General features: G+C 52.8%; 8 protein-coding genes across 8 annotated transcripts; 4 read left to right on the forward strand and 4 right to left on the reverse strand.

The window, feature by feature from the left end:
* Positions 1 to 1301: 1301 nt before the first annotated feature.
* N7462_010437 (putative polarized growth protein (Boi2)) lies at positions 1302 to 4539 on the forward strand (the record flags this gene model as incomplete). The annotated part of the gene is made up of 3 exons (XM_057082151.1): positions 1302 to 1374; positions 1472 to 1615; positions 1685 to 4539. The coding sequence occupies 3 exons, from the start codon at positions 1302 to 1304 to the stop codon at positions 4537 to 4539; spliced, it is 3072 nt and encodes a 1023-aa protein (XP_056929191.1).
* Positions 4540 to 5512: 973 nt separating this feature from the next.
* Positions 5513 to 7285, forward strand: N7462_010438 (uncharacterized protein; the record flags this gene model as incomplete). Its single annotated transcript, XM_057082152.1, has 1 exon — positions 5513 to 7285. The coding sequence occupies one exon, from the start codon at positions 5513 to 5515 to the stop codon at positions 7283 to 7285; it is 1773 nt and encodes a 590-aa protein (XP_056929192.1).
* Positions 7286 to 7989: 704 nt separating this feature from the next.
* N7462_010439 (60S ribosomal protein uL14) lies at positions 7990 to 9073 on the reverse strand (the record flags this gene model as incomplete). Its single annotated transcript, XM_057082153.1, has 4 exons — positions 7990 to 8100; positions 8272 to 8518; positions 8807 to 8857; positions 9060 to 9073. 4 exons carry the CDS (start codon positions 9071 to 9073, stop codon positions 7990 to 7992), a joined length of 423 nt encoding a protein of 140 aa, XP_056929193.1.
* An 885-nt stretch (positions 9074 to 9958) lies between these two features.
* On the reverse strand, positions 9959 to 12066 carry rpdA (histone deacetylase RPD3; the record flags this gene model as incomplete). Its single annotated transcript, XM_057082154.1, has 4 exons — positions 9959 to 10867; positions 10921 to 11462; positions 11522 to 11822; positions 11887 to 12066. 4 exons carry the CDS (start codon positions 12064 to 12066, stop codon positions 9959 to 9961), a joined length of 1932 nt encoding a protein of 643 aa, XP_056929194.1.
* A 551-nt stretch (positions 12067 to 12617) lies between these two features.
* N7462_010441 (proteasome regulatory particle lid subunit RPN11) lies at positions 12618 to 13902 on the forward strand (the record flags this gene model as incomplete). The annotated part of the gene is made up of 4 exons (XM_057082155.1): positions 12618 to 12686; positions 12821 to 13074; positions 13152 to 13687; positions 13754 to 13902. The coding sequence occupies 4 exons, from the start codon at positions 12618 to 12620 to the stop codon at positions 13900 to 13902; spliced, it is 1008 nt and encodes a 335-aa protein (XP_056929195.1).
* Positions 13903 to 14334: 432 nt separating this feature from the next.
* On the reverse strand, positions 14335 to 15246 carry N7462_010442 (uncharacterized protein; the record flags this gene model as incomplete). Its single annotated transcript, XM_057082156.1, has 1 exon — positions 14335 to 15246. The coding sequence occupies one exon, from the start codon at positions 15244 to 15246 to the stop codon at positions 14335 to 14337; it is 912 nt and encodes a 303-aa protein (XP_056929196.1).
* A 571-nt stretch (positions 15247 to 15817) lies between these two features.
* N7462_010443 (protein translocase subunit TIM50) lies at positions 15818 to 17519 on the forward strand (the record flags this gene model as incomplete). Its single annotated transcript, XM_057082157.1, has 3 exons — positions 15818 to 16081; positions 16159 to 16869; positions 16932 to 17519. 3 exons carry the CDS (start codon positions 15818 to 15820, stop codon positions 17517 to 17519), a joined length of 1563 nt encoding a protein of 520 aa, XP_056929197.1.
* A 445-nt stretch (positions 17520 to 17964) lies between these two features.
* Positions 17965 to 20276, reverse strand: N7462_010444 (putative C6 transcription factor; the record flags this gene model as incomplete). Its single annotated transcript, XM_057082158.1, has 5 exons — positions 17965 to 18383; positions 18443 to 18578; positions 18649 to 19030; positions 19088 to 19525; positions 19591 to 20276. The coding sequence occupies 5 exons, from the start codon at positions 20274 to 20276 to the stop codon at positions 17965 to 17967; spliced, it is 2061 nt and encodes a 686-aa protein (XP_056929198.1).
* Positions 20277 to 20292: the final 16 nt, after the last annotated feature.

The following is a 20292-nucleotide window of genomic DNA, read 5'->3' on the forward strand; positions in this document are numbered from 1 at the left end:
ACGAGATGCGAGAGAACATGAATGGCATTGGCCGACCCACCACAAGTCTGATTATCCATCACCCATCAAGATCCTCATATCGTCCATGTCCTCCGTTCTCCGTACGCCTTGCTACCTCCTGCTCCGAGGCGCCGAAGTCGATAGATCGTCTGTCGGGGATCACCGTAGTTCGCGTTCCCCTGATGGCCGCATTCATCGAGACGCATCCATCCGTCCATCAGAATCGCCAGTTTTCAGACATCTGTTATCAGTCGATGTATGGCCAGGATTGGATCGTAGGCGCCGATGGGACTGTATATCCATCTCACGGTCACTCACGATCTGTCGGCAAAATCAGTAGTTCCTGTCTTTTCCCCTCTCAACATCAGCTTCACTCCTCCCCCCCCCTCTCTCTCTCTCTCTCTCTCCCTCCGTCTCGTCTTTTTTTTCATATTCTCGGCCGTGCCACCTCAGCCGCCCGCCTTTTCAATCCGTCCTTGCACGAAGGACGCAAAAGGCCTGAACTGCAGGACCACGGATGACCCACGCCTTTGCCCAAAAAAACCCTCGGGAACCCTTGACGGCCGCACACGTCACTTCCGTTGGACGAGACCCAATTTCGCTTTTTTTCTCCCTGAACCCACAACTTCCTCGATCCCCAAATCTCTCCTCCGCTCGGTCCTCGCGCAAATCGCCCCCTCCTCTAGCCCCCCATTATTCATCGCCTCTGCGCGGTCTGTGCCTGAGCCTGGGAAAGTGTGTGGCGGAAACTACTGCCACCGCCCACGATTCCGACTCCCTACTCCCTCGGCGCTTCTGGTCCCATTCCACATCAGATTCCTGAAAACTGCGCCGGACTCCAGCAGCCCCAGTGGCATGGTAGTCGATCGTGCCGACCTCTGCCACGCCTCCCCATCCCCTGGAGATCTTCCATCGTTTTCTGGGTAGAAGCTCCGGTCTACTTTCAGGTTAGCGCTGCCCTCCGAACCCCGCGAGCTAATGACCTAAGCCCTGACGCTCGACTCGCGCGTGCGCGCTAGATTCCTGGCCACTTCTGCATTCCCTCCCCTTTCCCCCGAATTCACATATCTCGACCATCGCGAGATTCCAAACGGCCGGCGGTTAATCTTTTGTTGTCGGCCTCCTTTCCAACTGCTCCCTCCCTCCCCGAAAGGGTTGTCGGCCCCCATGTCCTGCGCTTGACTGCTGACCACCAACCCTCCCCCCCCTCTCCCAATAACCTTCGCGCGTCGGCCTCGGCTTCGGCTTGTTTCTTCCACAACGATCGGAGGAACTGGTCATTTGGAAAACCGCATTGCGAAATGGCCGCCAGCATGCAGGCGTCGCCGGCGCCACCCCAGAACGTCCAGCGCGGCAACTATCTCTGGGTTTGCCGTAAGTACTGACCCGCGCGGCGCGCCCGTCCCTCTCTCTTCCCCCCCTTCACAGCCTCCCCCACAAGCCTGTCGATAATGCCCCTAACCGATCATAGATGACCACTCACCACGCGGCGAAGATGAATTGAAAATGAAGCGCGGCGATGTGATCCTGCTGGAGGAAATGGATGAAGAATTTCAAGATGGATGGTGGCTGGGTGAACATCCCGGAACCGGCCAAAAGGGTCTTTTCCCAGCAGGTATGCGCCTCCCGATGTCACCATGTCGCTTCTAGAAGCTCCTGCTGACATGCGCCCACCTCCTGAAAGGCTTCACCAGGAAAGCGCACGCCCACGAGATTCCCATTAGCCATGCACTTCCCAGTTATTTGACCAACCTCAAAACCGACCCCGCACCCCAGGCGATAATCGCCTCCGAAAAGACCGAGTCGCCATCGCAGATGGAACCCACCACACCCGTTGAATCGTCATTTGCATCGGCCGGCAGCGAGCAGACAACTCCCCAGGCATCGCGCCACACGAGCACGTCGGATGTGCAAGCCCAAATCGGTTCACCATCATCACAGCACCGGTCTGCCTCGTCGCCATTGCCGCGCTCAAGCCTCGCAGCGGATATCCAGCAGACCTTCCGCCGCTCCATCGATAGCCATGCCAATGGGGAAGAAAGCCCAGTGATGAATGAGACCTTGAGCGTCATTGATGAGCACATCACTGATATGAATACGCCTCGCCACAGCGTATCCACCCAAGAAGCAAAGACAATCAATGATTCAGGCAGTGAATATAGCAGCCATATCAGCCATCGCTTGTCTTACATCAATGGCCATGAGACTGACGAGGAAGAAAGCACGTCATTGAATGAATCTGAGGTGCGACGATGGAACCAAATCGAGACGGCCAGACATATGCGTAGTCTTGGCGTCGATTCCGCGCACTGTGACATTTTCGAAGAGCAGGAAATCACCGGCGATGTTCTGCTCGACATGGATCAGGATTTCATTTTCATGAAGGAGTTCGACTTTGGCGTGATGGGTAAGCGACTCAAGACATGGCACAAGGTGAAGGCCTTCCAGGAAGAAGTGAAAGGCATCAAGCCACAGCAGCAGCAGACGCCTGTACGGGGATCCATCGCCAGCTTCGCTGGCCCTACTGAAGAACGATCCTTATCTCGGGCGGGTCACACCGGGCCTTTCCTACCTCGCATTCCCACTGTGTCCGAAAAGACGGGCGCGGGCTATACACCTCGAATCTCTGCTGTGCCTGGCCAACACCCTAGACTCGCTAGCAATAATAGCTCCCCGATGACGCCGAATACTCCCCCATTCAGTCACGATTCCCCGAGACGAGTCTCCGCTGCCTCGATTCGCGAGTTTAATCATTCGCGGCGGCACTCGTCTATTGACACTACTCACCGCGGTCTGCCTGATTCATCTCTCAATGGTATTCACCAGAAAAAGCCATCTTTCGACCGGGCCTGGACTCTTAACAGCGGGATCCAACCTCTTCCAATGCGCCCGGGAACTTCTTTGGGCACCACATCGGAGGGTCTTCGTGGTTATCGCGGACCGCAGGCCTCGGAGTCAGAGCCTAATACTCCTGAGCAGCATGACGACCTTGATCGAGGCTACTTCTCTGGAACTGAGGTGGATTCCCGCCGACCCCGTCGCGTTCTACAGAAACGGACGACTTCCATCGGTGATGGTAGTATTGCCCATTCGCGGAAGTCCAGCTACGCCGAAGATGCTCACAGAGTCAACTCGGCTGGCAAGCGCCAGTCTCGTATCGGCAGCGTTGACTCCATGCGTGATGCCATCACTCATGTCTCGCCCGCTGCCCAAGTTTACCACGGGACCCCACCTAAGAATCGTTTTAGGAGTATGAGTACGCGCGTTTCCCAACGCAGCGGGAATGACTCGCAATCCTCCAATCCCGAAGGCAAACCTGGTTTCTTCGCCAGCTTTGGGCCACTGATAAGGACTAAAGGCGATTCCGAGAATTCGGCTCGCTCATCACCCCTGCACTTCCAGCTGCCTAAGATGGGTGGTGCGGGATCCAAGGTCCGCCGCGCGGTTGGTCTTCGTGCCATTTCTGACGTGGTCGGCAAGGGCAGCAACGACAATTCTGCCCCTGTATCACCGCGGGATTATGACCCGATGTCCGCTCGCACTGGCTCCACCACGCCCTCGGCAACGTCCAAGAGCTCGGAGCGCCATAGCACCGATGGATCGGGCAAGGCCACTGAAGCGCCTGGGTTCATGATCCGCCCCCGAACGGTCAAGTCCAAGAAGGACACGAGCGCCTATACTCGAGGCCTAGAGAAGAAACCGCCTAAGGAGCAAATTGATGGCTGTGAATACAGTGGATGGATGAAGAAACGATCATCGAATCTGATGACCACCTGGAAGCCTCGTTTGTTTGTGCTACGGGGTCGTCGCTTGTCCTACTATTATGCTGAGGATGACACTGAAGAACGAGGCTTGATCGACATTACTGCTCATCGTGTACTACGGGCGGACAACGACCCAATCATCGCTTTGCATGCAACCGTCACCGGTGCTACCGCTTTGCCTGCCAATGCCAACACGACCGAGAACGCAGGAAACCTCAAACTCACCACACCTGCTGTGCTTTCCTCGCTCACCAGCAAAGACAACAGTGGACCATTCTTCTTCAAGTTGGTCCCGCCGAAGATGAACAATTCGCGCACGGTCCAGTTTACCAAGCCGACCACCCACTATTTCCAAGTCGACAACGTCAAAGAGGGTCGCCTTTGGATGGCCGCCCTGATGAAAGCAACCATTGAGCGGGACCCACTTCAGGTTGTCGAGACAACGAACAAGCAGAAGACGATCAGCCTCAAGCAGGCTCGCCTGATGAATCAGCGACCTCCCGCGCTGATGAACCTTCCCGCCAGCGCTGGTCCCGAGCGGCTGATTGAGGAAGAGGAAGACGATCATGGGCTGCGGATCGATGGTCTAAATCTAACCAAAGCAGCTTCCTCGGAGGGCAACTCCTTTGTGGATGCTAAGGTTGATCTCCACGAAAATGAGCCAGAGAGCGCTCCAGCCACCACCAACCACAATGTGTCAAATCCTCTCGGCGAGATTGATGTCGGACACCCCTCTCTCCTTCCAGACCCGCTGGCTAAGAGCGAATCTAAGTAACCCCATCTTGGATGCTCTTCCATCATTGCTTCCATGGCCCGTATACCACTTTTTGCCATTCAATCGTGGATTTCCGCGAACCCATCTTGGTTTCTGCGGTTTCTTTCTCTTGTTTCCTCTTCATATTTTTTTTTTCTTCTCTCTATTCCCCCTTTCTAGCTATGCGTTAAATTATCCTCTATCCCTTCCCCAACTGTTTGGCGTTTGATGTGATATACCCCTCGCTCTCCGACTTCTGTTCCATTCTTTTATGGCTCCGGCCGATTCCTTATTTCAGGCACGTGGACATGAAGGGGTTGTGCAGGCTCTTTGTTGTGATTCCTGATCTCACGACTTTGATATTAATTGGCTCCTGTGGTTGGTTCGAATTTGTGGGTGATATATGGACGCGATCGTGGCTCTATCTACCCTGAACCTTCTTCTATCTACCATGAGCGTAATGTTGGATGAGCGTTTGTAGATAGCTTGAATTAATCTGGCTTCTAGCTTTGGAGGTTTGATTGTTCCAATACAAGTAGTAGACATTCTGATTTCAAACTCTTTTATGCCTCTGTTGTGAAATTGTGGCGCGTGGTTATATATAAATGCCGACTGGTGTACCTTAGGTACACAAACCGAGTCAAGAGTAGCTGTAGTATTTACTTTGTCAGCTTTTTGGATAATCCTGGAATAAGAAAAGTCCCTGGCTCTCTTCTCCTATCCCAGAAACAAGCCAATTACGCGGGCTTTACATACAAGTGGCCTGGGCTGAACCCGAGGATTGTCATGCAATCCCGCATCGTCTAGCGTCGTTCCCGCATATGCGGTATTGCGGCCCGCGGAGGTGAGCCTCGACTCTTTGTTGTTCACCCTTAAAAAATTCCAAACCACAACCCCGGACTCAGCCCTCTCCTCCGCCCGTGTTTTATATCCACTATGCTGTATATTATGTTCGGTTAAGAATTTTTAATCGTTCTAGATCTCCGTGATTCCCATGTCCTTCCGCAGGCTGCTGGGCGGCATCTTCGCGCTCCTCTTCCCCCTCACCCTTACGGCCTCTATCTACCTATACCTCTACCCAGTCCTCAATGGCTGCGCATTCCCTCTGCCACAGACACACGAGACCAACACAGACAATTCATCCTTCCTCGGCCAACTCAAACAAAATGCTGCTGTCCACACCTTCCTCCAACATCTCGGAGCAGCCCCGGCCACACCAACGGACAACGGTTCCGCCATATTCAGACTGCTAGTTCTCGCCGACCCTCAACTCGAGGGTGACAGCTCGCTCCCACTGCCAGACTGGAAGCTCATCCCCCGAATCCGTACCCACTGGCGCGCCGTCCAAGAAGCTCTCACCTCGGCCTCGGCCTCGACATCATTCCCTCACGCCCTACTCGACCAAGCCGTGCTGGACACGATCAAAAGCAGCGCCCACGCCCTTTTCGTCGAAGATATTCCGCGCTCGCTGCGTGCCACTCAGAAACAGCTCGACCTCCTCGGCAATGACTACTACTTGGCGCATATTTACCGCACGCTGTTTTGGTGGACGCGCCCCACGCATACCACTGTGCTGGGCGACCTTCTGGGCAGCCAGTGGATCGACGACGCCGAGTTCGCCCACCGCAGCGAGCGCTACTGGACTCGTGTCTTCCGCGACGGCATCCGCGTCAACGACGAGACTACCCGCCCCAGCGCCCCAGGCCACAAACAACCCCTTGAGCCGCTGGGCGCCAGCGCTGACCCGGTGTGGCCGCGGCGCATCATCAACGTCGCGGGCAACCACGACATCGGATACGCCGGTGACGTGAGCCCCGCGCGGATGGCACGGTTCGAGCGCGAGTTCGGGCGCGCCAACTGGGACGTGCGGTTCGCGCATCCAGTGGACAACACGTCGGTGGCCGCGCCGACACTTCATCTGATCAACCTGAACACGCTGGTGCTCGACACTCCAGCGCTGTCGGAGGCGTTGCAGACGGACGGGTATGCATACCTGAACTCACTGATTAGCCGGCTGTACCCAGTGGAGGACGCGTCGGTGTTCACGCTGCTGTTGACGCACCTGCCACTGCACAAGGCAGACGGGGTGTGCGCGGACGGGCCGTACTTCACGTTCCACGATGCAGACGATACGGACGCGGAGCCACGGTGGCGCACGGGCGGGCTACGCGAGCAGAACCATCTCAGCGACCATATCAGCGCGACGGGCGTGCTGCAGGGGATCTTTGGGATGAGCGGGAACGAGGATGCGCCTGTGGGTGGACGCGGACGGAAGGGCCTGATTCTCACGGGCCATGACCATGTGGGCTGCGACGCGGTGCATTATATCGACCGGGAGCATGGGGATGCTGAGGCCGGGCAGAGCTGGAGCTGGGCAGCGAGACGGTATGGTGGGCGCGAGGCAGATGCGAGTGGGACGCCTTCGATCCGCGAGGTGACGCTGCGGTCAATGATGGGCGAGTTCGGGGGCAATGCCGGGCTTCTTTCCGTCTGGTTTGATGCGCAGCTGGGCGAGTGGGACTATGAGATTGTTATGTGTCCGGCGGGCGTGCAGCATGTTTGGTGGGCAGTGCATGTCAGCATTTTGGTGACGGTCCTTGTTGGATTATTTTGGGTTGTTGCTGGGTTCGCTGCGGTTGGAGAAGGTCAAAGTTCAGTGCGGCTGGACTTGCAGGAGAAGCAAAAGAAGCAGGAAAGGGGGGAGGAGGAAGAGGAACTTAGGCCGACGTTGACGGGAGTCACGTTGTCGAAAGCTCGGAGGAAATAAATGAGATCTTGGATAGACTTGACGAAGCATGTTGTATATTTGCATTTCTTGTACCATTACGGGGTTGACTAGAATCTAAGGGTTGCAAATAAAATGAATCTTTAGCCCAGATTAAATGACCATTCAGTGAAAGTAGTACATTGTAGCAAGCTCTTTTACTAGATTGGCACCCGTAGATACAGTAACTATGAACGTGATGTTGTATCGAAGTCCTACTCTGTGGGGAATGGCTACAGAGGATCTGCTTAGACCACCGAACACATCCATCCCCATCCGACGTGATATACAGCTACAAGGCCGGCCAGGAGGTCGAGCAATGATCATGTTAGATCTCATCAATCCGCTTAGATGGGGTACGAAGGCATCAAAGACCGAGAGAGAAACAGGACCAGGAAGCCTAAACAAGATGCGGCCATATTCCACATACAAGAAGCCGGGCCAACGACTAGAAAGCTAATGCAGCTGTCATGAAAAGGTAGTATTTTTTAAAGGTATACTTCCTCTCGTCGCCAGTATTCGAAGAGAAAAAAACAAGTTAAGGGGGAGGAAAACCGGCTCGAAATATCACAGGTGGAATTCGTCAAATGGACCTTCCCTATCCTTTTTCTCCACAATATGCCTCGTATGCACCCCGTTTTCCCAGGTCCCAAGGAGTCAGGTTTGGTATCGTTGAATTTTTGTTGTTTTATTCGGGCTTCTTCTCTTTACATGACGACACCGGAGTTGGAGGCAATACGGGGCCAAAGCTCAGCAGCCTCCTTACCGACAGGGCCGGTGATGGCGGAACCCTTCATCTCACCCTTAGCGTTGACGATCTGTAGCGAAGAAAATAAGATTAGTAACTAGTCAGAATGCGGAGGGAATGTGTGAGAGTAAATGCGGTGAGCCAGAGATCCATCCCGTCAATCCGAGACATTCCGGAAAATTGACACAACCGTGGCACATAGCTGCATATCTCAGCGTGGGGAAGAGGGGTGTCCACTTACAACACCAGCGTTGTCCTCGAAGTAAAGGTAGATACCGTCGGGGCGGCGCCAGGGCTTGCTCTGGCGGACGACAACGGCGGGCATGACCTTCTTGCGGAGCTCGGGCTTTCCCTTCTTGACGGTGGCCATGACCATGTCACCGACACCGGCAGCGGGCAGACGGTTCAGGCGGGCACCGATACCAGTGACGGAGATGATGTACAGGTTGCGGGCACCGGAGTTGTCGCAGCAGTTCATCACGGCGCCACTATTCCACAAAAAAAATAACCGTTAGCATCGTTTCGTGTTGATTCCGTAGTGTATCAGTTCCCCGTTGCCGTATAGCTTCACGCCCAATCCAGATCGACTTCGATATTCTCCCCCGCCAATGCCATTTTCGTCGAGGTCCCCCAAATTCCAATGGCGCTCTCCCAAGTGCTTGCAAGTGATTGACGAGAACATATCGACCCGTGGCGATTGGCAATTGGCGTGGTATCGAAGCGATTTCACTGGACGAGGAACACGGCTGTGGGAAATTCTTCAAGGTGGTACGTACACAGGCAGACCGAGAGTCATCTTCAGCTTGTTGCCGGCGGCACTGGCACGTCTGTAATGAAAATAAACATTAGCATTTCTATTCCTTGTATCCGGTGGTGTGTACTCGAATTTGTCGTCGTCCGTTCCTCCATCTCGAGATGTTGGATTTCCAAGTGAAATTGTAGGTCGAATTGTCGAGAATTTTCACCCAATTTTCATTTCGGACAGGCTCTTTTGGTGTTTTGAATCGATTATAGGGTATTAAGACTTACCCTCGCGCAGACATGGTGGCTGATTTTCGAGGTTGTCGAGGTAGGCGAAAAAGGGTTGGCGACAGAAGGTCAGGTCGGGAGTCGAAGAATCGTCCACAGTGCTGTCTTCTCGCTTAGTGCCCAGTGGATGCGCAAAATCTTGGCGCCACCACGATTGGCCGCTTTGGTTGCCCTAGCGCTAGTCCACTTTAAGACATTGATGCCTGGGCATGTTCATTCTGTCATCAGGCCGCAACACGTCCCAACCTCGAATCTGTTTGGTCACGTGCTACATCAACACATCCAATCAATAGTGTCTTCCTCTCAATGTACTGTGACAGATGGGTTTCCCAGTGCGTAACTACAGTAGCAACTAATCGTATCTTTTTTTTTTTTTTTAAATGCGTCTTTACGCTTTTGGAGGGCTGGGTCCGAAGATTAAGAGCCAGTCGTCATGTCCATGTTATACATGGGTATTAACCCGCTCATGCGAGCAAATGAATCGATAACTATGACGGTCGTCTGGAATGCTCACTTTAGAGGAAAATCCGAACAAATTATGATAAATCTTTCTTTGATTTCGCTGATATAAATCAATCGTAAAGAATAAAGAATGAAAAAAGTACAGATATTATTGAAGGGACAAAACCGATTCCTTTCCAGCCATAAAACGATGCGATGTACTCCGGGGTTTCGGATAGGACCCTTTAAGATCTGCCTGATTGTGTCCAGCCAGGGAAACGTGAGATAGATGAGACTCTCGCGAGACGAAACAGCCTTTTTCTTGCCGTTTCTCCAAGCAGAGAGACATGACATCCCCCGAGGCCGAACAAGATGCGAGCATGTTGACAAACCGATAACACCTTTCTGCCCATTGTCCGTTGCGCCAGATCCAATATTGATGTCTTGTATCAGCCAATCTATTCCTCCTCCTTGGTAGGCTCATCGGCTGACTCGGTTGCTGCCGGTTTGGCCACCTCGGAATCGCTTGCAAGGGCGGGCTCCTGTACAGAGCCCTCGGCCTCCTTTTCCGCTGCGGCAGCAGGGTCTTTAGATGAACGAGTTGGTGAAGATTCAAACTTAGAAGCGTCTTCGGAAGCGAGAGAAATAACCGGTTTTTTCTCATCTGCTGTATCACTAGCACCGTTGTCGGTCTCGGCCACCGGAGCGGCATCTTCCATGGTTGTATCCTCATCTTGCGGACGAGGAGAGGTTCGTTGAGACACAGCGGCAGAAGTACTCTTTCCCTCATTCTCAACCAGCATTGCGTCTGCATCGGTGATAGGGGTATCCTGGCCGTTCGAAGCGGCACCACCAGCAGGCGCATCAGGCTCTGTTCGTGGAGCATCGGCCATTTTAGTATCTAAGCCGGTATCAATATCATTGTCGGCAACGGATGAAGCATCCTGCGGTGTAGCCATGCCGCTGTCGAGCCCCGAATCAGCGGGGTCGAGATTCCGGTAGTTAACTTGATTTCGGCGGCGAACAGCACCAGGCTGACGACGAACACCATTGGCGGCATTTTCCTCTTCATCTTCGCTATCGCTGAGCTCGCCAGGCTTCTCCACGTACTGATCGAAGCGGCGTTGAGTAAATCGCTTGTCCTTGTTCTCATCTTCATCCAGGTCATCGAGAACATCATCGGCCTCGTCATCCATACCATCTAGGATCGGGTTGCGCGGCACATCGGTCATCTGTACAGATGGCGCAAATGCTGTTCGCTTGAGGTTTTCCACAACTTGGTTGCGAATCTTGTCCAGATAGTCTTTTGTGTTGGCATTATCCATGTTCGAAGGGCGGACATCAAGCTCGTAGTCGGGCGCAAAATACTAGTAGCTCAACTCAGTAACGAGACTCATTATATTCGTTTCGGAAACCATACCTCGTAGTAATCGTTGTAGGGGAGCTCTGATCCTAGACTGTCTCCAACCAGGATACCTGTTTCATACGCCCATGTGCGTGCGACGTTCCGCATGGTGTAACCACCGCCACCAAGGATTAAAGTCGGCAAGTCGAAGCTCTTAATGAAGTTCACACAGTTGGCATGGCCGCGCATACTGAGGTTGAAGCAACCCAAACGATCGCCGGACAAACTGTCACCTCCACACTGCAGGACGACGGCCTCGGGGCGATACCATTCCATCACGCTCTTAATCACAGGCTCGAAAATACTCTTGTAGGAGACATCGTTGATACCGTCACGGAGAGGGAAATTGACGGCATAGTACTTGCCGGAGCCAACACCAATGTCACGAAGTTCACCGGTACCTGGGAAATATTCGCCGTACTTGTGGAATGAAACAGTCATGACGCGATCTGTGGTGTAGAACGCCTCCTCAACACCGTCACCATGGTGAACATCAATATCAACATAGAGGACTCGCTGCTTAAATCGCAGCAGTTCGAGGATACCGAGAACAATATCTGGAGTCGGCGGTTAGGCAAGCCAAATCGTTTACTCGAGAACGGGCTTCATATCTTACCATTTACGTAGCAGAAACCACTAGCTTCGCTCTTCTTCGCGTGGTGAAGACCACCGGCCCAGTTGACAGCAACGTCGCACTTGTTGCGATTCAACCGCGCGGCGCCTTCCATGCTACCACCTGCACTGATCCCGCAGAATTCGAACAAGCCGTCGAAAACAGGACAGTCATCACCCACATTGTATCGGCTTTGCTCCTTCGAAAATTGGTCCATGTTGTCCGGCGTCACTTTCGAGAGGAAATCAATGTATTCATCTGTGTGGAATTGGGTCATCTCATATTTCGAAGCGGGTTTGGCACGCTGAATGCTTGCGCGTCAGCAATGCTGCTCTTTTTTCAGTTTGGATCCAAACTTTGGAACTCACATAGATCTCCATCTTTTTGTAAAGGCCATAGTTCATGACCAAGCTGTGCGTCATGCGTATGCGATGAGGCTTCATGGGATGGCCTGAGACATAGGCATAATTACCCACATCGGAGTCATAGAAATATGCAACCTTTTTGTTGTTGGCGCCAACGCCATTGGATAGAGGCTCCGCTGCCATCTTGCGCTTTTGATGAAGGTATATTCGACCAAGAGCGCCAGCAGGTAGCGGGAGATGTCAATTGAGAAGATGTGGAGGACAAGAAGTATGTGGAGTAAGGGAGACAATGGAAGCCAAAGTCTCGGGATACAAAAGGGCAGAAGGTCCTGTGTACCAGAAAACACCCGTGGAGAGACAAATAACGGGGTTAAACAGTGCAGTGGGCCACTTCAGACATGCTCATGGCGCCGTAGGCAAAGACGGGAGGCTTGAGGGAGTCGATCGCCGCGTGGGAAGGAGAGCCAAGTCGGGCAGAAACACACCGCCTTCGTCAGTCAAGCTCCGGGCCGAATGGTTCATCACCAACACCACGCAAACACTCCCTGTTGCCTTCCAACACCATTTAACGCATCCTTTGATTTTGGGTGACATTGCTCTCGATTCTGCTTGTTGCCTAACTGGAAAGAATTTGATACACTTGAGGCAAATCAGCCCGCCGGGAGCTTCCAATTCGGGAGCTGATCACTCATATCCCTCCTTCTCTGCAACTGCTCTAGTTGCTTCGCGCCATCATGGACCGTCTTAATCGAATGCTGCAAGCCGCCCAGGGCATGGGAATGGGAAGTGCTGCTCCGGGTGGTGTAAGTTATTCCTGTGCTGTTCCCAGTGGCACTTTGTATTTGGCTCACTGGTAGCTGCCGTGCTTGCAATTATAAGCTACATGGATAGTATCACATTAGCCAAAGAACAAACAGTTAATGGAGCTATGTTATAGGACTCCCCCCACCTGATCGATAACTCCGAAACCGTTCACATTTCATCTCTGGCTCTGTTGAAGATGTTGCGGCACGGCCGCGCTGGCGTGCCCATGGAAGTCATGGGCCTTATGCTGGGAGAGTTTATCGATGAATATACAGTTCGTGTTGTGGACGTCTTTGCCATGCCCCAGAGTGGCACCGGTGTCAGTGTTGAAGCTGTGGACCCTGTTTTCCAGACCAAGATGATGGAGATGCTGCGGCAAACTGGACGGTAAGCTACCATCACACAGTCATTCCTTCTTTGGTTGCCTGAGTGCCATTCTAATTATGCCTTCGGCCTTAAAATAGACCCGAGACTGTTGTTGGATGGTATCACTCTCATCCCGGTTTCGGCTGTTGGCTGTCCTCCGTCGATATCAATACCCAGCAATCATTCGAGCAGCTTACCCCCCGTGCCGTCGCTGTTGTCGTTGATCCTATTCAATCAGTGAAGGGCAAGGTCGTGATCGATGCTTTCCGTCTCATTCAACCCCAGACTGTTGTCATGGGCCAGGAACCCCGGCAAACAACGTCTAACTTGGGTCACCTCAACAAACCCTCGATTCAGGCCCTCATTCACGGCCTCAACCGCCACTACTATAGCATTGCGATCAATTACCGAAAGACTGGCCTGGAGGAGAACATGCTGATGAACTTGCACAAGCATGTATGGACAGAGGCTCTGCAGATGAACGACTTCCATGAGGAAGGCCAGCATAACGTGGACCAGATGAAGCAGCTTGTTAGCCTTGCCGAGGGCTACGAGAAGCGGGTGAAGGAGGAGACCGAATTGACCAAGGAACAACTCAAGACGAGATATGTGGGCAAGGTTGATCCTAAGAAGCGTATGTTTTTGCCATATATCCCTGCTGCCTTATAGCATACACGTTAACTCTAACATCAACCCACAGACATTGAGGACGTAAGCCAGCAGTTGATCGAGGACAACATTGTTGCCGTTTCTAGGCAGATGATCGATAAGGAAGCTTCTGTGGCTCGGCAGGCGGGGTCCAAGGACGGTGCTAACGGCGCCTCCATGGAGGTGGACGAGGAGCTTTAGAGAGTTAAAAGACGCATGAACCCTACAAGACACAGTCTAATCACGAAATTTCGATCTCTCCCATGAAATGATATAGCTCATCGTACGGGAGACGCCCATATGCCAACCTTTCATCTAATATTTAGTAGACATCTAGTCGAAATGAGGCAATTCTCTGGCAGGCTGAATAGATTCGATACAGGCAGCAAGTCTAGGAAGTAAATACTATGATTTCTGGGCAAGCCGCGCTTGTAGGCAAGAGCATAAATCGCTACTAGACAAGGAGCTCAAGAAACGACTTGAAATATTGCCACTAGTCAAGTAAAGTATGATATATATAAATGTGCTCAGCATTCTAAAATGAGTATGTATATGTAACACAAGAATCTACCAAACGCCGCGCCATGTATTCGAAAAGGTCTAAAATCATATCGCATCCAACATCAAAATCTTTCAAGAGGCCACCTGCAGAGACTCGCTTTCCAAATGCACAGTCTGAAGCGAACCGGCCAAGGCCTCGACATCTACATCGCAAGCAGGACGATGAGCACGCAGGCCATCAATGGCAGCGTCGGGCAGTTGAGGTTCTGGTTCGACATGGTCATCCTCGCTGTCCGTCCAGCCTCTCTCCGGGCCCCAAAGAATTTTTTTCTGCGCATCTCGCGTTTCTTGCAGCAGCCGGCTCATAAGAGAGCCGGCTTTGAGCACCGATGGGTATCCGTCGAATTCCACCTGGACCAGACCAGGCAGCCGTTCCAGGATCTGCCGCATCAGCCGCCCAGCGAACTCGGTATAGTACTCCTTGGAGATGCGAAAGCCCTCGAAGACCGGCTGTGAGGGATCACATTCTATGAAAACCTTCAGCGTGCGAGTAAGTACCATGTCATGGAGGCCTAGGCCCTGATTCACCATCCATGACCGCGGGGGTGCCGTCCAGCTATTCCCCAAGATCAGCTCAATCGTGGTGATCGAGGAACGGTGGCGACGGGGGAGTTGGCGAACGGTCGGCATTCGCGAGAAATCCTGGACGGGAAAGAGTCGGAAAATTTGGGTCGAATAGAAAAAATGACTGGCTTCATCGTGGATACGATGCGAGACGAGGAACAGGGCAATTCGGTGAGAGGTGGGCGCTACTGGTTTGCTTTTCTTCGCCGAGGCACCGACACTGCCTGCATTGTTTTTCAAAGCGCTCCTCCGCGTCGGAGTGAACAGGACGAAGTGATAGATTCGCAGCCGTATCTCAGACGGGAGGTCGAGAAATCGAAAAGACCCTGCTCGAAGTACGGGCGCTGGCTCTGGCTCCGGTATTTCCTCCTGCTCGAGAAATTCGACGGCGAGGTGGCCGTGACGCTTTTTGGGGCGCATAGTGGAAAGGTTCCAAGGTCGAAGTTGCGGCGAGAAAAAAAAGGATCTATAAGCAAGTACGCGGCACGGGACTAGATTTTGGACACGGAAACCATGGTTGTTCGCATTCTTTGGCATTAAAGGAGGACAAGCATCGCTCAATACTCGACACTGGATCTGGTAAACCCTTTTGAGGACCGGGAAATTCCAGCTAAAAAGAGAGAAAAAATGTTACCCACGAACGGAGCTGCAGCTTCACAGGAGGCCTTCGCTGCGGCTCTTGGAAGTGGGATTAAGAAGAGATCTTCCTTCGTCTCCCCAGGTAGTTACAACCCGGCATGCATAGCAAGTGCTTGAAGGGTCAAATTTGCTGGGTACAACTTTCATAATGGAGAAAAGAAAAGAAACGAGGCGAAAGTTGAATCGCGCGCGATAAATAGAAACTGCGCAATAGGTGCGTGTACGCCGCCGCATGGACCGCGCGCCGACTTTTCTACGGGAAACTCGTCCCGGAGCCGAGGACGTGAACCCGCTGCAGTGCAAGGCATGAGTGCACTGTTTCCCGTCTTTCTCTAAATCATATCTTCCCGTCATGCTGAGCCGTGCCGTTCTGCCTCTTGCGAGGCGCAACGTCCTCGCCTCGACCGTCCGGGTCTCCGCCCTGTCCGCGCAGCGGCCACGGTGGTATGCTAAAGGCAAGGACAACGCCCCGTATAAGCTGCCCGAGTCATTGCAGGCCAAGGAGCCCAAGGCTCAGCAGTCTCAGGCTACCGAAAAGTCACAGAAGGACCAGCAGGCTGCAGAGCAGTCTGAGTCCAACGCCCAGGCTACGCCCGAAAGCGATTCTGCCACCACTGTGAGCCACCTTTACTCCCTTATACATACCATCAATCCCAAATTACGAATTCCCAGTCTAATCATGGTCCGATGTAGCCCGAATCGGAGCAGATTCCCAATAAGCCCCTCCCCGACTTGACTCAGGGTATCCCGTCCACACTCGCCGCTGAGCTGGAAGGCCGCATGAAGAAGGGTGGACCATTGAACCTGACAGAGGATCCCACTCAATCTGAGGACTACAGCGAAGATAATGGCCGTGGTGGTGACATCCCAAAGGGTGGCTATGAGACCTCCCTGGATCGCCGCAAGGCCCGCATGGCCAATGTCATGTATGCATTGATGCTGGCTGCCGGTGTTGCTGGCATGGGCTACCTAGGCCGGAACTGGGAAACCGATGAGGAAGAGCGTGCTCACACCGAGACACCATCTGGCTGGGGCTTTGGTCTGTGGTGGGGTCGCATCAAGGCTCGTATGAATGACCTGACTAGCTACTACAAGGATCCCGCCTTCCCCAAGCTCCTCCCCGACGAGGATCCTAACGTGCGCCAACCCTACACCCTGGTCCTCAGTCTGGAGGACCTACTTGTTCACAGTGAATGGAGCCGCGAGCACGGATGGCGTGTGGCCAAGCGCCCCGGCGTCGACTACTTCCTCCGCTACCTCAACCAGTACTATGAGCTGGTTCTTTTCACCAGTGTTCCCAGCATGATGGCTGACCAGGTCCTTCGCAAACTTGACCCTTACCGTATCATCCGCTGGCCTCTATTCCGTGAGGCTACCCGTTACAAGGATGGTGAATACATTAAGGTATGAGGAATATCCATGATCTGTTTTCCAGGGTTCTTTTGTCTGACCGATAATCACACTAGGATCTGTCCTACCTGAACCGTGACCTGTCGAAGGTGATCCTGATCGATACCAAGGAGGAACATGCTCGCCTGCAGCCCGAGAACGCCGTCGTGCTGGAGAAGTGGACTGGCGACCCCAAGGACAAGACCTTGGTTGCTCTCATTCCCTTCCTGGAGTACCTCGCTGGTATGGGCGTTGAGGATGTCCGTCCCGTGCTGAAGTCCTTCGAGGGCAGCTCAATCCCGGTCGAGTTCTCTAAACGTGAGAAGGCTATGCGCGAGCGCTTCGAGAAGGAGCTCGCTGAAGAGAACAAGAAGAAGCCTTCCGTCAGCATTGGTAGCTTTGCCTCTGCACTCGGTCTGAAGTCGAGCCGAACCCTGGACGGCGAGCAGTCACCCTCAGACGGTCTGGCCCAGGGCAAGATGCTCTGGGACCAAATCCGTGAGCGTGGCCAGAAGAATTACGAGCTGATCGAGCGTGAGATCCGCGAGAACGGCGAGAAATGGCTGGCTGAAATGGCTGCAGAGGAGGAGAAGGCTCGCCAGGAGCAGATGAAGAGCATGAAGGGCTCTTTCACTGGCATGTTCGGTGCCGGTGGCAAGGAGTAAAAACCCAATGTGATTATCGCTTGATACTTCAAGGGATCTTGCAACACTTGTTGGATCTTGGTTCATTTTATTTTCACCTCCCAACTCATCATCATTGGTGTTAATTCATTTGCGGGCAAGGGGCAGGTCATTAGATGGGTTTCCTGGATTCGGTCTGCGCACTCATTTCCGGAATGATTGTAAAATAGCGTTTGGTGTCCGATTCTCTTGTTTCTTGATTCTCTATGTACAAAATTTGGTCAGATGCTTTAATATGAAAGAGACTTGAGACTGATAGACTGGATTATCTTTATCTGCACGTAGGGGTTGCCCTTGGCCCCTGGGTATATACACAAACGAGGTTAAGTAAATGTCCATCATTCTGACCTTAACATACACGCCTTGAATTCCATAAAAGTAGCCGAGAAAGGAATATCAATAAACCAGGTTCAAATGAGTTTAGTTATCAGGTGAGATTGACATCCTGGAACACAGAGACGTCCCAGATACCTGTCATATCGAAGGGGAAGCCGTCCATCGTGCCAAACGTATTGGAAATGGACATCATATCGTCTACAATATCATTGTTGGTTTGAGTCTCAGGGAGTGATATTGCGGCTGGGTTGACCAGCCCATTGTCTGCCATTGCAGCGTTCATGGCTTGGTCGATTGTAGCACCTGTGCCAGGAAGCCTGTTCATGATACGGTCGCAGTGGTCCAAGCACATGTCAGCGACATCCCAGTCTTCTTCCTCGCGTACACGTCGGAGCACAGAGCGGAGGGTCTCAACATTGGCGAGGCAAGACCTTGCAACTTCGCTGTCGGTTGTTTCAAGAGCGCAACGGACTAGCAAGGTAGCCGTGGACGTCAAGTGAAAAGCGCTATCTTTTGGAAATTGTCAGAATGGCGTCGGGGTTTTAAGGTATGGCGAGTGTTCAACTTACAAGGCAGCCAGAACTCCTTAAAATTATCCTTTCGAAGAGAGGAAATGAAGCGCACGATCTCCTCTGCTGATCTGCGGCATTCTGTCTGAAAATACCGACGAGCCTCTGGATTGTCAGTCTCGGCATTATTGACCTCCTGTAGAATAATTATTAGTACAAATGATTTCCTGTGGCGATTTCCTCAAAATTTGCAAAAAGGCTCTTACATTCAATTCTACTCGACTGACGAGCATTTTGAGAGCTAAGAAGGCAAGCTGTAGACTGCTTGATGCACATATCTGTTCGCCACGACTGGGAACTGGCGCTCTGAGCCAGTCAGGAAGAGAATCTTCCCAGAGATCCAGGTCTGTCCGAATTTGTCTCAATTTCTTTGAGCTTTCGCGTGCTAGCTTTGCCTGCAAGCCGTAGACTAGAGGTAGGAGTTCACCAAGAATCTCGGTGAGTTTGCAAAGGAAGATGTGGCAATGAGCAGCTTTGACACGCTCGGGAGTGCGAAGGTTGAAAGGCACTAATCCGTCCACAGTAGGTAAGGGTACATCGTATTGGGTTTTGGCAATCTGAGGCGGAACACCGTGACCGAAGCTTCCCCTGTGGAACAAGTTAAAAATAATCATTGGCTGGTGAGGGTTGTGCAAGGTGACTCACCATCGATCATGAATAACAACCCCCCACCAGAGTCGGATGCGCTGGTCTTTCTCGTGCTGTGAGAGCTTCCAATGGCTCGGGTCGCGGTTCAAGCCTAGGCAATTCGCCAAAGACAACATACGACCACAGCTGATGGCATTTCCAGTCATGGAAAAGATTGGTCTACCCGTCAGGTCAATCAATGCAGCGCTGATGGTTGACAAGCCAGGCGCGGAAAACTCTTCATGCAGTGCAGCTACGGTCATGTTGACAGCATAGCGTACATCGGGCTTTGGATGTGCTGCAAGCTTTGGGGTATGCTTCCAATACACAAGGGACATTGAATAAACCTGGCAAAGCAGTGAGGCAGGGGGGTCTTCTAGACCGTCGGTGATATAGGACTCCCAGAATTGCTCGCCATCAAAAATAGGGAACGCGACGTTGAATCGGTCGATAAAGCTGAAAACGAAGCCAGTTAGTAAATGAGGTCATGGTTCACAAAGATACCTTGGTGTATTGCTTACAGCCTCACAAGGTCATGTTTGAATGGTCCTAGAATTTGCTCCAAGATCTCTTTCTGGTTCTCACCCGGTGGGACACCACGGCGCATGCCCTTTCGCCGCCTGGTAATGGTGGTATAAAGGACCGGTTTTCGAGGATCACTTGAGTAAGTATTATATGGGTGGCTCTTAGGTTCTTCAGACAAGCTCGACCGCTCAGGGGGCATGTGTTGCTCGATGATCTGTGCATCCTCTGCCACCATCGGCCCAACGATGAGGACTGACTCATTATGCGGATCATCATAGTCTTTCCGCCGCGCGTCGCTGCCACGGCGGCCAGACGACGAAACTGTCCCTTGTGGACTGGGGCCATTGGTGGACTGACGAGAGTTGGGGAGCCCATCTGGACTGCGCTTGCGTTTTTGACCGGAGACGGTCTCTACCGGCGGCGGTCCCGACCATGGCTTGGCCTCCGTTGTGCTCAACACTGATGCATCAGGGTTCGGCTCCTCCTGGTAGTGACAGTCGGCACCCTGCACGCGACACAACAAGCAGGACTGGCCGGGAATATCAACGGTGCATCGGGATTTGCGCTTGCGACAGAGATCACAGGCGCGGACCTTATGCGAGCGGTAGGGACGCGCACCAGCGTTGAACCCGGGCGACGGCAGCTTCGAGGACGAATTGACTTGGAGGGTTGCAGGCGACATGATGCGCAAACCCGAG

The sequence above is a fragment of the Penicillium macrosclerotiorum genome (assembly GCF_028827735.1).
Source record: "Penicillium macrosclerotiorum strain IBT 26536 chromosome Unknown utg000010l_segment0_segment0, whole genome shotgun sequence".
Classification (NCBI taxonomy): domain Eukaryota; kingdom Fungi; phylum Ascomycota; class Eurotiomycetes; order Eurotiales; family Aspergillaceae; genus Penicillium; species Penicillium macrosclerotiorum.